Here is a 16,409-nt window from a genome sequence, read left to right on the forward strand (position 1 = left end):
TTCAGGGAGGTTTGAGGTTTCCTATTCTATTAAGTAATCTCTTAGTCAGCAGGTGGGCAAAGATCAAATGCCCGTCAATGGTTCTGTGGAAGATGCTAATTGCCAATAAGTGACCTCTAAAAGCAAATGGAGAGACCCACTTGATCAAGAGACAGGACATAATTGAAGATCTTATGTATCGGTGAAGAGTGTGAATCGATGTCGCTGTTCTTACACCAACCCACGAATCTCTTCCATTTTGCCAGGTAAGTCTTCCTTGTAGATTCTCTTCTACTGTGCAGAAGGACCGCCTTCACCCTATCTGAGCAAAGGCGCTCCTCTATGTCAAACCATCTAGGAGCCACACTGTTAGATGGAGGGTCTCCGGTCTCGGTTGAAACAGGAAGCCGTGGTTCTGAGAGAGAAGATCTTGGAGAAGGGGCAGAGAACGTGGTGGTTGCAGGGACATCCTGTTGAGAAATGGGTACCAAGGTTGTCTTGCCCAGGCCAGGGCTAAGAGAATGACCCAGGCTGAATCCTCTGATTTTCTGTAGCACTCTCAGTATAAGTACTGTAGGTGGAAACGCATAAAGCAGAGGTCTGCCCCAAAGGACTACCAGTGCATCCCCAAGGGACCTCTTGCCTATGCCTCCTCTTGAACAGCACAGGTGACATTTTCTGTTGTCGTAGGTGGCAAAAAGATCTATTGGGAGGGGTGATCCCCAAGTGTGGAAGATGTGCTGCAGGACATCGGGACTTTCCTTATGGTCGTGAGGGAAATGTCTGCTGAGTGCGTCCGCCATGATATTGCTTGTGCCAGGTAAGTAGAAAGCTATCAGGGTGATGCAAGTCCATACACACCAATTCCATAAGCAGACTGCTTGTGCGCAGAGCAGTCAGGAACGTGCTTCTCCTTGGTGATTGATATGACATGGTGGCTATATATTGTCCGTAAGAACCCTGACGGTCGTACTGGTAAAGTGCGCCCGGAAATATTTGCAAGCGAGGACTACAGCTTTTAGTTCCAGGAGATTGATATGCAGAACGGTCTCCATTGAAGACCATTTCCCCTACATGGATATGCCATGGATGTGTGAGCCTCCGCCAACAAGGGGTGTCTCTAGTCAGTTGGCTTGATGGTTGCTGGTGTCGGAAAGGCACCCCAATTAGTAGATTTTGGGGATTCAAGCACCAACTTAGTGATCTGTGAACTAGAACAGTTGGATTTATCACTCTGTGAGTGCTGTTTTGTGGGAGTATATACTGACACCAGCCAATGTTGCAGGCAGCGAAAATGGAGTCTCGCATGATGAACCACGAAGGTGGTGGCAGCCATACGCTCCATGAGGTGGAGGCACATGAGCACAGTCACTGTAGGGGCGTGAATGACGACCATGGCTAGCTCCTATGTAATTTTAAAATGCTCTTGAGGTAAGTATGCACGAGTGGTAATGGAGTCTAGCCAAGCTCCTATAAAATGTATGGTCTGCGTAGATTCTTTAATTGATTTCTGCTCGTTGATGATGAGTTCGAGCGGTTGGAAGGTTTGTCTGGCTATTGTGATCAGATGCAATGTCTCTTGCCTTGACCAACCTTTTATAAGACAGCTGTTGAGGTACAGAAATATAATCGCGCCTCAAGTGAGCTGCTACAACTGCCAGAGTCTTTGCAAAAACTCTGGGGGCAGATGCAAGGCCAAATGGTAGCACGTGATATTGAAAATGATTGCCGCCGATAGTGAAGCAGAGGAAACGCCTGTGGGCTGGATGGATCCTTATGTGAAAATACACGCCTTGCAGGTTGAGGGCTGCAAACCAATCGTCCTTGTCCAATGATGGTATTATTGTGGAAAGGGTCACCATTTTGAATCTTTGTTGGCAGAGGTATCTGTTCAACTTCCTGATGTCAAGGACAGCCTCCATCCTCCGGTTTTTTTCTTCATGAGAAAATACCGCGAATAGAACCCTCTTCCTCTGAACTGGGGAGGTACGGCCTCTATAGCTCCTATGGACAATAGACTGTGGACCTCTTGCCTCATGAGATGGGTCCCTGAAGAGGGACAGGGTTGGTCGATTTGTAAGTGGTGTGGTCATGAAGGGGATGGTGAGCCCGGATATCATGAGTTGTAGGATATCATGAGTTGTAAGACCCAGCGGTCCAATTTAATAGCTGCCCATTGAGCTTGAAAAGGTTGTAGTCAGTGATAAAAGAGATAGGTGACCTGCTGTTCCGCCATTACTGGAAGGACTTGCTTCATGCCCTCAACGAAAAAGTCAAACCTGCTGTTCTGAATTTGGCTGGTTAGATATATGGGGGAGTTGGGGTCGTCTATGCTGCGGATGCTGCTTTGAACGTGACTGGTCTATTGACCATTGTTGTTGCCTCTGGAAGGGGTAGACGTACCTCCTCTGATAGGGACAGTATCTTCTGCGCCTAAAGGGAGGTGTATACATCCCCAAAGTACAGAGCATTGAGCGGGAATCCTTTCCAGAATGGAGGACCTTGTCTGTTTTGTTCGCAAATAGCTTGTTTCTATCAAATGGGAGGTCTTCCACTTTCGCTTGAAGCTCCTTGGGGACCGCCGAAGAGGTAAGCCAAGACAAGCATCTCATCGCTATTGCTGTCACTGTGGTGCGGGCAGCTGTGTCCGCCATATCTAGTGAAATCTGCAAGCTCGCCCAAGCTGCTGCAAAGCCCTGTTGTACATAAGATTTGAGGAGAGGGTGCTTAGGTTCTGGTAGATACTGAAGCAGCTGTGCTATCTTCTCATAGTTATCAAAGTTGTGAATAGATAACAACGCAGCATAATTCGCTATGCGTAAGAGCAAGGTTGCGGAAGAAAAAACTTTCCTACCAAATATGTCTAATTTCTTCACATCTAACGTTGCCTTATACTGTTTTGGCAACGTGTTTTGGCACGTTGCTGGGCCGTGTCCACCACCAAGGAGTTCGGCTGTGGGTGGTTGAATAGGAACTCCAGATTTTTGGAAGGGACAAAGTACTTCTTGTCCGCTCTCCTAGAAGTCGGTGGAACTGATGCTGGTGTCTGCTGGATGAGCTCCGCAGCCTCCATGATGGCTTCATCAATAGGGAGGGCAACTTTTGCACTCTATCGGGGGTGAAGATTTTTCAATAGCCAGTACGCCTTTGTTTGCACTTCTGTTATTTGGACCTCCTAGTACTGAGCCACTCGTTTGAAAAGATCGTAGAACTGTTTGAAGTCGTCCGGTGGAGACATATCCGCTGGGAACACCACCTCATCAGGAGAGGAAGACGAGCAGTCGGGTATTGGGATTTCTGGCTGTTGGTCCTCTACTTCTGACAACTGGCCCTCTTCAGGCTCAGACTGTTGAATGATTGCGCTCGGACTGTGTATAGGAGGAGCAGGCTGACGATTATGCTGCAACTGTGGTGGTGGCGTATGTTGCGCTGGCGGCCAATCAGAGAGTGGAGATTGTTGATGTGCACGCTGGTGATAGCAATAACATGTAGAATAAGGAGACTTCTGATGGTGATTGTAATGTCGGTCAGGTGGATGAGGTGACGAATATCTAGATGATCTGCAAATTGCATATCGCCTCTCGTAACTGGCATGTAGGGATCAAAGCGGAGAATAAGAATAATGCGGCGACCGTCTGTGTGGCGGGGAGTAGGATCATTGCCTGTAATAACCACTGTTATGAGGACAAGATCTGTATGGAGAGTAAGGACTCCTGCGGTAGTAATAATGTCTTGGGCTGTGTGAGGGGGTGCACTCACCACCGTAACCCCCCTGCCGTCTGTCCTCAGGAATTGGCTCCCTCGGCAGGTAGGGTGCCTTCTCTGGGGTGGTGTCTCCCCTCTTTACTCCCGGCTGCGGCATCCTCTTCGCCACACTGCCCTCTGGCAGTGCCCAGGTCTGTCTCTGAGCCCCCCTTCCGGGGGGGTCGATGTTCCTTCATCGGGCCTTCTTTCAAGCCCTGCAGTCTGAGGATTTGCTGGCCAGAGCTCCCCTAGCCCTGCCTGGCCTCCCCCAGCCCTGCCCTAGCTCCAGGGAGCCTCCTCCTCCCTCAGCAGCTAGGTTCTCACTGCTTCCCCCTCTCACAGCAGCAGCCCATCCTCTATTATAGCGCCCAGCTGGGTCCTAATGGACTAGTACAGCCTCAGCTGGGCTAAACTCCCCGGCCCTGGTTCAGGCCGGGGTCTGCCCTTAAAAGGCCAGTGCAGGGCGAGCGCCCTGTCACAGGCTGCCATGGCAGTAAATGCACTCTAGTGGTGACCGGTATAGCGGAGGGGAAGGTCCCGGTGAGAATGTTGGAGATGGAGAACGGGGACTCCTGATTGTGTGTTTTGCCATCAGTTTTAGTCGGTGCCGGTGCTTCCACCAGTGCCAGCGCTTGACTCTCTAGAGGTTCCGATGCCTCTACCAGTGCCGGAATCGTCTGCACTGCAGGATTGCAATGCGATGCCGGTGTCGGCACCGGGACACTTATTACTGCCGGCGGAGTTTCATCCGGTGCTGATTTGCCCTGAGGCGGTGCCTATTGCTCCGGTGCCTCATACAGGAGCGGTGTGGAGTGGCACAGTGCCGGCACCTTTGAAGCACAGGTGCCACTGATTGGCACTGATTCTGCTTTCAGCGCCAAGAGAGACTGCTCAGGGGCTGACATCTTTTTTGATCATGCGGCAGACACTGGCACCGAGGGTCATGGGGTAGAGCCTGAGGTTCCCAACTTATTCCCTATGCTGATCCTCTTTGCAGGACCAGGCGGCAATGATTGCGCAAGGGACACTTTCCTCCTCTTTTGAGAAGCCAGTTTGGGGGAGGAGACGCTGCGTTTGTGTCCCATTTCTGGCTGGCATCCTGAGGCTGATGTGCCTGGCTTCAGCGCCTTATCAAATAACAGCATTTTTAGGAGCATCTCCTTGTCCCGGTGAACGCGGACCATAAGCTTGGAGCAGTGCCCGCATTTTTGGGGAATGTGAGCCTCTCCTAAACAGCGTATACACACTGAATGGCCATCCGAAGCTGGCATCGGCTCCCGGCAAAGAGCACACTTTTTAAAGCTTGGGGATCCAGGCATTGTTGAGTTTTCAATGTCAGTTTCAATGTCAGTTTCACTCCGTGGCTAAAAACCGTCAACCGTGAGAAGCCCTGGCAGTTCAATAATGTGTTATAACAACCTTTTTTTTAAGGTAACAGAAGAATGTTGAAATAGAAGGGGATAACCTATTTACAATGAATTATTTACAGATCTCCTAAGGGAATCCAAAGAAACGCTGAGGAGAGAAGAGCTCTTTCTGTGGCCGAGGACAGTTGAGAGGAACTGAGCGGGAGCCAGGTGCACACGCCAATCAAAGGGTGTGAATGGCACGAGCCACTGATCACGCATGCACGGCCTGAATGAACATAGCTATTGAAAGTCTCCAAGCTGCGGCGCCAGGACTAGCCCAACACCATCAGTGGAGCACCCACGGGGACCACTTGAAGAAACAATATTCTACTTTTTATTATTCTGCTGGTTAGCTGTCACTTTCATTTGGACTGTTTGTTACCCAGGAAGGGGACTGAACTTTGTGACTTAGCTGGAGGGCTGAGCCTCTCAAAGCCTGACAAGAGACAAATGGTCAGAAAGAGGCTCCACAGAGCCTTCTAATATTCCCTTCTAATATTTGACTTTGATTTGTTGACAAAATGAGAATTTTTGTGCCTCGTTAAAATCGGTTACAATATTTTATAAAGTAGATGTAGGACAGTGGTGGAAGGTGAAGGCAGGAGAGTGGTGTAAGGTTAAAAACTGTCAAGGTTTCTATGCTTATTTATTTGACATTTGCTGATTGCTCCATATACATCTTTGTGGAACGCACCCTCTAACTTGCTGATTATACCAGATATTAAGGATGTTAAAGACTAATCGACTATCTGATAACCATTTGCTTATTGGATAGTCTTTTGACTAGTCAGCTAATCAATAGGCACTTCTGCATTCCTTCTTTGAATTTCTCAAAGCAGGAATGCAGAACTCCGCATACGGCCTGGGGCCTGCAGGAAGTTCCGCTGACTCTGGGCTGAATGCGGCACCTTCTTTGAAATGCACGAGAGTCCCCAGTGGGGGCTCTTTTGCATTTCAAAGCCATGGAGCCCAGTGTTCAGCGGGGGACTCCCCAGCTGATCCTGGGCTCCCAGAATTTCCCCAGAACCCTGGGTCAGCTGGGGAGCTCGGGAGCAGCTGGGGACTCCTAGAAAGGATGATGATACATGTACTCTAAGGGCAATGTTAATATTCTTTTTATTTGATTTCATATTAAATAAACATTGCTCCTTGTTAACTATCCCTTCTTTTAATATATTTTCTTCCACACTTACGGACTGTTTAAAAATATATATATAGTTTTTTGTTTGTACTGGTGGTGCACATCCATGCACTACCTCATTATTGGTGTTGCACGTAAAAAATTTCAACCCACCCAAAAGAAAATTCAACCTGCCCAAGGATAGAAAATGCATATAAAAGCATGACATGTGAGATATCAGGGAGGGAGTTATAATCTAGTGAAAGTCACTGTTCTATCTAAATATGAATATCATTAGTGCATAGGAAGTTATGAGATTGTGTTGTATGGTTGTCCGTGAAACATGCTATAGGTTGTTGAATCAGCCAGACATCAGCTCTCCAGAGATAAGAGCAAGGAAAATAACCTACACCTGGTCAGGTATCAAACAATCATCAACAGCCATTGTTCAGCATGGGAGTTACAATTGAATGACTCACCTAAGGCCACACCACAGGAGAATTATTCAACCTTGCCTGAGCCCACCAGACATGCCTGGAGTAGGGATGCTAAATATTGGTTAACTGAATAGTCGATTGACCTCATGAATTCTTATGGGTTAGTCAAATATTCTATAGTCCTCTGGAGTGGGTCTAGCAGCCAGTGTGCTCCTGCCCCACTCCTGAGGAGTTCCCTGCTATTCTGTGATGCTGCCTGTGTATCAGAAGACAGTTTAAAAACCAGCTCTCCTCATTGACCAGCTGCCTGTTATACCATGCAGCCGCCCCTGTCTGGGAAGGGGAGGACCTGAGCTCCTGGACCCAGCATGAGCCAGAACTGAGCCAGGCTGCCTGTCTCCTAACACACTTTAAATGCAGAGCCACAATGAGGGTTGGTCCCTGGCCCAGCGCAGGCCAGGACTGAGCTGGGCTGCTGGCCAGCCCCGCTAAAAAATTTATTATCGAGGGGAGAGGGAGGGAAATTCATATAGTCTATAGCATTAACCTATAAGCTTTTGCTTATCAGTTAATTGACTACACTATTTTCATCCCTAGCCTGGAGTTGTGTTCTCCAAGCACCTGCATTAAGTTTATAAAACAGAATACACAGGCCCCAAGCTTTGCCAGTCTCCTGCTCCCACCTATGCTGTAAGTAGGATGCTCAGAAGACTGAAGACTTCAACAGAGGAGACTGGCCCAGGTTTCAAGGGTGAAACCCTGTGTATTCTGAATGGCACCTTCTAGTGGGGGCAGGGATAGCTCAGTGGTTTGAGCATTGGCTTGCTTATACCCAGTGTTGTGAGCTCAATCCTTGAGGGGGCCACTTAGGGATATAGGGCAAATCTGTCAGAGATGGTGCTTGGTCCTGCTGTAAGAGCAGGGAACTTGACTCAATGACCTTTCAAGGTCCCCTCTAATTCTGTGAGATAGGTATATTTCCATTTATTATTATTAAAAACTGTTGAATCTAGTTGTTGTCCAGTATGATAGTGTTGGGAGAGTTTAGACAATGTTCTTATATTTTATTTCTTCTGGTAACTAACTCTGACTTTTTGCCTATCACTTATTGTCACTTAAAATCTATCTTTTGTAGTCAGTAAAATTGTTTTACAATTCATCTTTATCAGTGAGTTTGCCTGAAGTGTTTAGTAAATTTGCTCAGGATTTACAAAGGCTTGTGTTTATCCACTCTTCATTGATGAAGTAGTCAATCAATTAATACATTTGGACTACACATTTTGAACTGGGCAAGATGGTATATTTCTGGGGTACAAGGCTGGGAGATGGAGGGATTTGGCTACTGTCTTTCTCTGAGTGATTAATGAGTGGCTCGCGGAGTTTTCTTGCAAGCTAGCTGGGTGTGGAATTCCAGCTACTGATGTACTGAGTGATCATAGCACCTGGAGAGGTTTGCTGCCAATCACTGACAAAGCATTGTGAGAGACAGCCCAGGCTGGCGAGTTAAGGAGGCACAGTGGTACTCCAGTCCCAGACTGCATGCCTGGGATTTCTATCACAAATATAATTTAAAAAAATAGAAGCAATTGAAAGGGCTCGCAGGTCCGGCCCCATGCTAGCCCATTGCCTGGGAGCCAGGGACATGCAAGCCCTTTCAACTGCTTCTATTTAAAGGGCTCACACTTCCCCATGGCTGACAGGAAACAGCCCCAGGGAAGATGTGAGCCCTGTAAATAGAAGCAGATGAAAGGGCTAGCATCCCCAGCTCCCAGACAACGTGCTAGCAGTGAGGCTGGGAGCAGTGAGCCCTTTAAATAACAGGAGTTGAAAGGGCTTATAGCTCCCATCTCCAGCTAATGTGATGACTGGGAGCCGCAGTGGAGACATGAGCCCTTTCAACTCCTGCTATTTAAAGGCCCTACGCTTTCCATTTGAGGCCCCATGGCCCATGACCACTTCAAAAAATTTTGAAGTTGCCCCCAGTCAAAAATTATTGCCCACCCCTATTCTACAACTTAGCAAAGGTCTTGCCTCCTCCAGTGAGAACCAGTTCTACAAAAGCTTGAGCACTGGTGGCAACATTAATGGCGCAAGTCTCGATTCAATGGCAATGTGGTCATCAGTCCACACTTTCACATCGCAGTATGCCATCACCGAGCAAGCTAGAAATGATGCATATTTTGACCAACATTATTAGTCAGTGTGCCAATGAACTCTGAATCCTCCACCTGTACAACTGCTTGGGAGTCACCTACTTTGGAATGGATATGAACAAGCACTCCATAATCTTTGATGTGTTAGTTACCACTAATGCCAATGTTTCCTCCTACCCCCGTCCAAGTTGCCATCCAGAATGAACTGAGGAGCAACAAACTGTTGCTATAAGGGCACGGGACCAGAGCTGATCTGATAAATACCAGTGAGGGAGCAGTGCTCAGGGTAAGTGCACACTTACATTGGAATGGATATAACAACACATCTTGAAGAGCAAGAGTTATGGAAGGTTAGAGTACAGGGGTTTTTAAAAAGAAATTTACTAGCTGTGTGCGATTCTTAGCTCTCACTTCTGTGACTTTTATCTTGTTGCATGTTAGTTGTTTAATGTGAAGTAGGTATTTAACTACAGGTGTTAATTCTTGCTGGATTTTGCCCCAGGATCATTGTGGAAAAAATGTTTTAAAGTTTGAACTAGGGTGGGTAAATGTTAGCAAATCATACAATTTTATTACCAAACTAGTAAACATTATTTACTAAACAAAAGATAAATCAATAGTTGCACACAATCTTATGTAAGCATCCCAATATTAAAAATAACACTTGTTTTTGTTTTTACTTCTATTGCATTGTATTGTCAATCACTAATATAAAAATATATATAAAAATCAGTGGAGGAAAGAGCCTGCTTGTAGGATAAACTTAAAAAACAACAAATAGTCTGGTAGCACTTTAAAGACTAACAAAACATGCAGATGGTATCATGAGCTTTCGTGGGCACAGTCCACTTCTTCAGATGACTGGGCTGTGCCCACGAAAGCTCATGATACCATCTACATGTTTTGTTAGTCTTTAAAGTGCTACCAGACTATTTGTTGTTTTTTAAGTTTATCCTGTACAGACTAACTCAGCTACCCCCTGATGCTTTTAGAATAAAAAAGTTTTTCATCCAGAGTTATTAATTTCCTCCTTTTACAATCAAAATAAATTCAAATATATGATAGATGTGAGAAATATTCAACCATTTTGATGGCAGTTTTATTGTTTAAATGATCACTGTTTTCTTGAAGGCCCGAAGTACTTGATTTTGATATATTTAGCAACTTTTTATGCATTACACAGCTTTATACTAAGTTATAGTATTGAAAAGAATAGCTAGCTGTTGTACTCTAACTAAAGTTTGAAATAAAATGCAAAAATATACAAATCAATGGTTTACCTAATGTTAGTTGTGGAGGTTTAGGATCAAGTACATATTCTTTTTCTGGATCTTCCTTTTGTGAATAGAGAATGCTCTTTTTTCTTAGTCCAGTATCTACTACTGCTCTGACCATCTCTTTGTTCACAGGTTTATAAATGTTCTTTTTATTCTTTAACTTTGACTTAAAAGGATCCGCTAATGAAAGATCCTGGAGTTGGAGGTTATGTAAAATATGATCTTGTAAAGCAACTGCATTAACAGCTAAAGATTCTCGTTTGGAGGAACTGCCCTAAAAAAATCCATAATTATTAATAGTTGTATGTGTGTACATTATGTATAGTATATTAAAAAAGAAAAGGTTAGCCCTTAGTCAATGATATTTTAACTTGACAAAGGTTTTTATACATATACAACTCCCATGCTTGAAGTCTTACTAATATACAATTACCATAATATGAAACAAGATTGATGTTACTGACACATCCTAACCTTAACTTATAAGTCAAAAGGAACCTTTGATTTATAGCTTATATTAAATAAAATAGCAGTAATTTTTAACTTTTAATTACTGAACCCATAATTATTATATGCAATAAACTCATTATGAACTATAAAAGTTTGACAGGCCTAAACATATTTTGCCTCAGTATAATTAAAAACAATCCTAAGGCTAATCTTGCTTTTCACAGCCTGAACATAAACAAGTACTTATAAATATATATTGCTTTCAACACACTAAATGGGCATTTCTCTCTCTATTCATTTCAAATTTTGTACTCCCCACTTCTTTAATATAACCTGTGCACCTTGTTATTGTTTTTAGCATTGTGAACTGACGTTACTGATGAACTACTTGTCCTCAAAACAGAATACTGATTTTCCATTGACATGGACAATTGGCAGCATATCTTGTAATATCTTGTAGTTCTAAAACAAAAAATATAAAAGAATTAGCAACCTTTTTAATAAAAAAATACTCTCAATTACAACAGAGTGGAAGCTTACAAAATTAATATTCACTATTTTATTCACCTGTAGACAAGATGTCAGTGCAATACACAATGGTGCTGAAAAAAATAGCTCATCTTTCATACACCTAACCTCCACTACTTCCAATCTTCATTACCATTAATGATGCCACTATGTTCTGTCATGGAGGCCTGTAATTAATATTGGGAAGTCTTTGATTTCTCTTTTTCTTTTTCTCCCCACATCCAGATTATGGCCAACTCATATTGCCTTTTTCCTCCTCTACTCAATATATATGGCCTTTCATTTCCACCCCAAATAAGAAAACCTCCAAATTCCTTGTTCATGCCCATATCATCTCCCAACTTTATAACTGCAATCTCCTTCTCCTCTGGCCTTCTTCATAGTGACCTTATCTTTGGTACCATACAATCCAAAATGCTGTTGCTATCTTCTAAGCCATGATTATAACCAGGGCTCGACAAATAATGTAATCTACTCGCCATGGGCGAGTAGATTACAACCCGGAAGTGCCAGCGCAGAACGATCTGCGCATGCGCAGAGCGCAGATCCGTGCAGCTGGCGAGCAGGGCTTGCTGCCGCTTGGCAAGCCCTGATTATAACTAGACAGCGTTTACTTACTGTACTGATAAAAGGGTGTGATTTTAATTACAACTTCTTGTCCTTGACTTTAAGGCTGTGTATCTTACAACACCTGCCCAAATCTTGAACTTGAATGGGTCTGTAATGCTATCTACCACTCTCTGTAACTAATGACTACACCTTCAATATCCTTATTGTATGCTCTAAGGATGTTAAGTATCATTTAATTGACTAATCAATAGGGCGGCGCTGCCCCTTTGAAATGCTGGGGCGGAGTTTCAAAGGGGCAGCACTGCACAGCTGATCCTGGGCTCTGTGCAGTGCTGCCACAGCATTTCAAAGGGGTAGCATAGCAAGGAGCCAAGAATCAGCTGTGCAGTGCTGCCCCTCTGAAATGTCACTGCGGTGTTTCAAAGCGGCAGTGCCACGTGGAACCCAGGGTCAGCTGGAAGTGCCTCACGAAGCCCTGGGTCAGCTGGCGATACCAGCTGACCCCGGGCTCCATGCGGCGTTGTCCCTTTGAAACACTGCAGCGACATTTCAAATGGGCAGCGCTGCACAACTGATCCCAGGCTCCTTGCTGTGCTGCCCCTTTGAAACACTGTGGCAGCATTTCAAAGGGGCAGCACTGTAGTGAGCCTGGGATCAGCTGTGCGGCATTCCCCCTTTGAAACATTGCGGCTGTGTCTAGACTGGCAAGTTTTTCCGCAAAATCAGATGATTTTGCGGAAAAACTTGCCAGCTGTCTACACTGGCCACTTGAATTTCCGGAAAAGCACTGATGATCTCATGTAAGATCGTCAGTGATTTTCCGGAAATACTATGCTGCTCCCATTTGGGCAAAAGTCTTTTTCCGAAAGACTTTTGCGCAAAAGGGCCAGTGTAAACAGCACAGTAGTGTTTTCCGCAAAAAAGCCCCGATCGCGAAAACGGCGATTGGGGCTTTTTTGCGGAAAAGCACGTCTAGACTGGCCATGGACGCTTTTCCGCAAAAAGTGCTTTTGCGGAAAAGCATCCTGCCAATCTAGACGTGCTTTTCTGAAAATGCTTTTAATGGAAAACTTTTCCATTAAAAGCATTTTCGGAAAATCATGCCAGTGTAGACGTAGACAGCCACTTTGAAGAACCCCTTTCTCCCCCCCCCCCTTGCTGCCTCTATCTCAGGGGAGGGGGAAGTGACTAGTCGATACGACTATCCGATAAGCATTTGCTTATCAGAGAGTCGACTAGTCCTTTAACATCCCTAGTATGCTCCTCTTCCTTCTTCTCTGCTGCCACTTTGCTTGGAATGCCCCAACACCAGCCTGGAGCAGCCCTCTGCCCATATTGCTGTGCAACAGATGGTTACCAGTTAACATTTAAACAGGATTTTACGTCCCTAAAGTCCACCGTCCTTATCGCATTCAAATCCCTCCTAACAACTCACCCATTTCTGCTATTTCCCTTATGTGAAATGAAGGGAAGGGCAGAAAACACCAAGAAAAGGGGGAACCTTCAAGATAAACGGTGGTATTGAATAATAGAGTGGGAGTGAAAGAAAACACAGGTTTACAGAGATAGAATCACTTACTGGATTGTGTACCATACACATTAACTTATTTATTTTGGACATTATAGAAGTGAGTTATGGATTTCACTGAAGGACACATTGAAGCCTCCTGCTGAGCCTATTTTTTTTTAAAGCGGCATAATTATTCTGATTACAGTTACAATTGTCTCTATCTTGATTGCTGCAGTAACAGGAGCAGCTGTGTACCTTAGTAATAGGTAAATACTATAGCATGATTAAACAATCTTGTTGAGGTTCAGTCTAGATCCTCTAGAGGTGATGATGGTTGGTTGGGGGAAATCACCAGAAGACATGATTGTGGTCATATTCTCCTTAACAAGGTTGTGTATCTGTTTTATTACCAGAGTTTTCATATGGCGCTTTGGATAGTATCTGTGGCTAGGATTTCTTTCTTCCATTTATGTCTGGTCAGAAGAGTCAATTTTATTTGTGGACTATTTCAAATGAAAACCTTGCTGTTATCATCCATGCCTTTGTCACTTCAGAATTAGACTATTACAATGTGTTCTATTTAGACCACATCCATAAGAGTATTCAGAATTTTAAATGGCATAGCATACTTCCATCTTTTTAATGAGTGAACAATTCCAAAAGGAACACTTTACACCTGTGCTTTATGATCTCCTACACTGTTTGGCTTCTGAGCTGAATTTAAAACACAGATTATGTAGTAATAATACATCATTTATTATGGAATGAAAGCTCTCAATTTAAAGTGACAAGTCATATTTTCACAATAATTTAGACTTTCCAAAGCCAACAGATTTTTTTGTTTTAATTGTAGTGGAAACTTTTGAAACAAACAATACTCCAAACACTCAAGCATTTTCCAACTACAAATAGCACCTGAATGTAGAATAAATTAGAAGCAGTCTACAAACAAACATGAATGATCTGGCTCCTCTACATCCACTGCTCAAGACTGAAAGAAATAAATCAACAAAAGCAGGATAAGAAGTGAAGAGTAAACTAGACTTTAAAAAGTTCTTTATTAACAGTCTCAGGTATTATGTTTAACTTAGGGAAGGAATTTTTTTAAAAGACTGATTTTTAGCCAGACAATTCACCCTTAAACATCCAAGCCTCTCATCCATGGGCTGCTGGAGCAGTCTCTGTCCACGGATAATGGTCCTGGTTAATCACAACACCAGGGGAGCTGCCTGCCACCTTGCCCTGCCGCCTCCATAGCAGAGGCAGCAGTGCAGGGTGGCAGGCGACTCCCCTGGTGTTAGCGAGACAAGGAGTCCTGTGGCACCTTATATACTAATAGATTTATGGGAGCATAAGCTTTCGTGGGCAAAGACCCACTTCATCAGATGCAGATTCAGACTAACACAGCTACCCCTCTGATACTTGGTCGCCTGGTGTTGTGGTTAACCAGGACCATTAACCAATAAGAAATCGCTTATCCGTTAAACGGTTAGCCAACTTGCTGCTAACATCTTAATTCCAGGCACTGATTTTTATAATAAATTAATAATTTGCATATTTATAGCACCTTCTGTCCATCTGCCACAGAACTTTGCAATCATCAGTGAGGCAGGTTAAATGTTGCTGACTGTCTCCATTTCACAGGAAACACCTATTCACTCTGACACATCTACCTTTCTTCTTCTCATCCTTACACAATTTAGATTCCAACAAGGTAGCCCATATTTGCACATTTCTTCTGCACACCTCCCACCCATCCCCTCAGAACTAGCCCCCACCCCACCATTAACTCTCTCCCCCTACACTGGCCTCTGCTTCTGAATGCACATAGCTCTTTCCTTACTAGCCACTGCTCTCCCTGGCTCCCCCTTTTGGCTCCTGTCTCCCCATCACACACTGCCCCCCTGCTACCCTACCCACTAACGGCCTCTGCTACCCCACCCAACCAAAGTCAGCTATTCCCTCCATCACAATGCCCCCTTTACTGGTCAGTTCTCCCCCCCCCCCCATGGCCCTGCTTCCCTATACAGTGCCCCCGTTACTTAGGCCCAGCTCCTCACCCAAGGGCCTTTGTCCCCCATCACATAGTGCCCCCATCACTTGTCCTCTGCTCCCCCCCCGTAATGGCCGCTGCTCCCCTTCCCCACCCCATCACAGAGTGCCCCACCCACTCATCCCCATCACACACTCTATTGCACCCTCTTATCCGCTCCTGTGGTCCGCCCCCGATACAAGCAACCCCTCTGCGCCGGGCTCGCCCCACGGGGCCAGTTTCTGACTTTTTAACACCAACCTGCTCCTCTCGCCTCGGCCCGGGTCGGGTTGCTAAGCAACACAGCTCCCAAGCGCTCGCGCTCTCAATCCTCCACCGCCCTTTCTCCCTCCCCCCCCCCCCCCACCTCCGACAGCGCGAGGCAAGGCGCCTGCGTGCTGTGCGAGTGGGCGGGCGGAACGTTGGAGAAGCTAGGGCGCACGCAGGGCGGAAGTGCACGTGGCGGGAGGGAGGAGTGGAACGCTGGCGGTAGGTCGTGAGGCTGGACCTGTGTCAGGGAGCACGTGGGCGCTACTGCAACGGTCGCGGCGTCCTCGTGTCCCGTCGGTGAGGCTGTGTCTCCGAACGCACGTGGGAAGGGGCCACGGGGAGCGCCGTGCACGGCCAGCGGGGCTCGGCAAAGCAGCACGCGCCCTCCGCAATTGTCCTGCTTGCTGAGCCTTGGGCTGCAAGGCCCTATGGTGAGACGGCCTGGAGCAGGGAAAGAGGTCAGCGTGTTCCTACCACAGGGACCGATGAAAGCTAGGTGGAAAAGGGGGGGCGGGGCGCTAAGGGTCAACATTTGAACTTTAAACATAATTTAAATGCAGACTAAATACCCTCCTTCCCCTCCCCCCGCACTCCTTTTTTCATCCCAAACTCTCAACCAGCTATAGTTTTGTTGCAGTAGCTCCTCAGACTCAAGAGCACTGACCATCTAACCTGGCACTCCTGGCCAGCATGCCTTCACTGCTCAGCACAGAAGTGCCCGCTGTGGGTATCCTTGCAGCAAGCTGACTGTACCACCAAAATTGTGTCTATGTTCTTATCTGTGGATTTACTATTTAGATTTTATTCTGGTTCCTGCGTCTCCGCAGTGTGGCTTACTTTTCCTGCTGGCATTTCACCTGTACATATGCATTTGTAGCATAGACTCTGCTCTTATCTTCCACCCTACTTCACGACACCCACCTTCAGTTA

General features: G+C 45.6%; 1 protein-coding gene across 5 annotated transcripts in view; it reads right to left on the reverse strand.

Moving 5' to 3' along the window:
* RNF32 (ring finger protein 32) overlaps positions 1 to 15,625 on the reverse strand; it is a 56,736-nt gene extending 41,111 nt beyond the window's left edge. The window contains exons 1-4 of one of the 5 annotated variants that reach the window (XM_075922755.1): positions 15,471 to 15,573; positions 14,093 to 14,168; positions 10,911 to 11,031; positions 10,123 to 10,393 (exon numbers count right to left, since the gene is read on the reverse strand). In XM_075922755.1, coding sequence (XP_075778870.1) covers positions 10,123 to 10,393; positions 10,911 to 11,031; positions 14,093 to 14,133 — 433 coding nt within the window. In that variant the 5' untranslated portion in view covers positions 14,134 to 14,168; positions 15,471 to 15,573. Of the gene's footprint in view, positions 1 to 10,122; positions 10,394 to 10,910; positions 11,032 to 14,092; positions 14,169 to 14,744; positions 14,963 to 15,375; positions 15,428 to 15,470 lie in introns of those variants that run through there. The other 4 variants (XM_075922752.1, XM_075922753.1, XM_075922754.1 and 1 more) reach the window with 4 other exon arrangements.
* Between the last annotated feature and the right edge of the window lie 784 nt (positions 15,626 to 16,409).

Source organism: Pelodiscus sinensis, chromosome 2 (genome assembly GCF_049634645.1).
Source record: "Pelodiscus sinensis isolate JC-2024 chromosome 2, ASM4963464v1, whole genome shotgun sequence".
NCBI classification, from domain to species: domain Eukaryota; kingdom Metazoa; phylum Chordata; order Testudines; family Trionychidae; genus Pelodiscus; species Pelodiscus sinensis.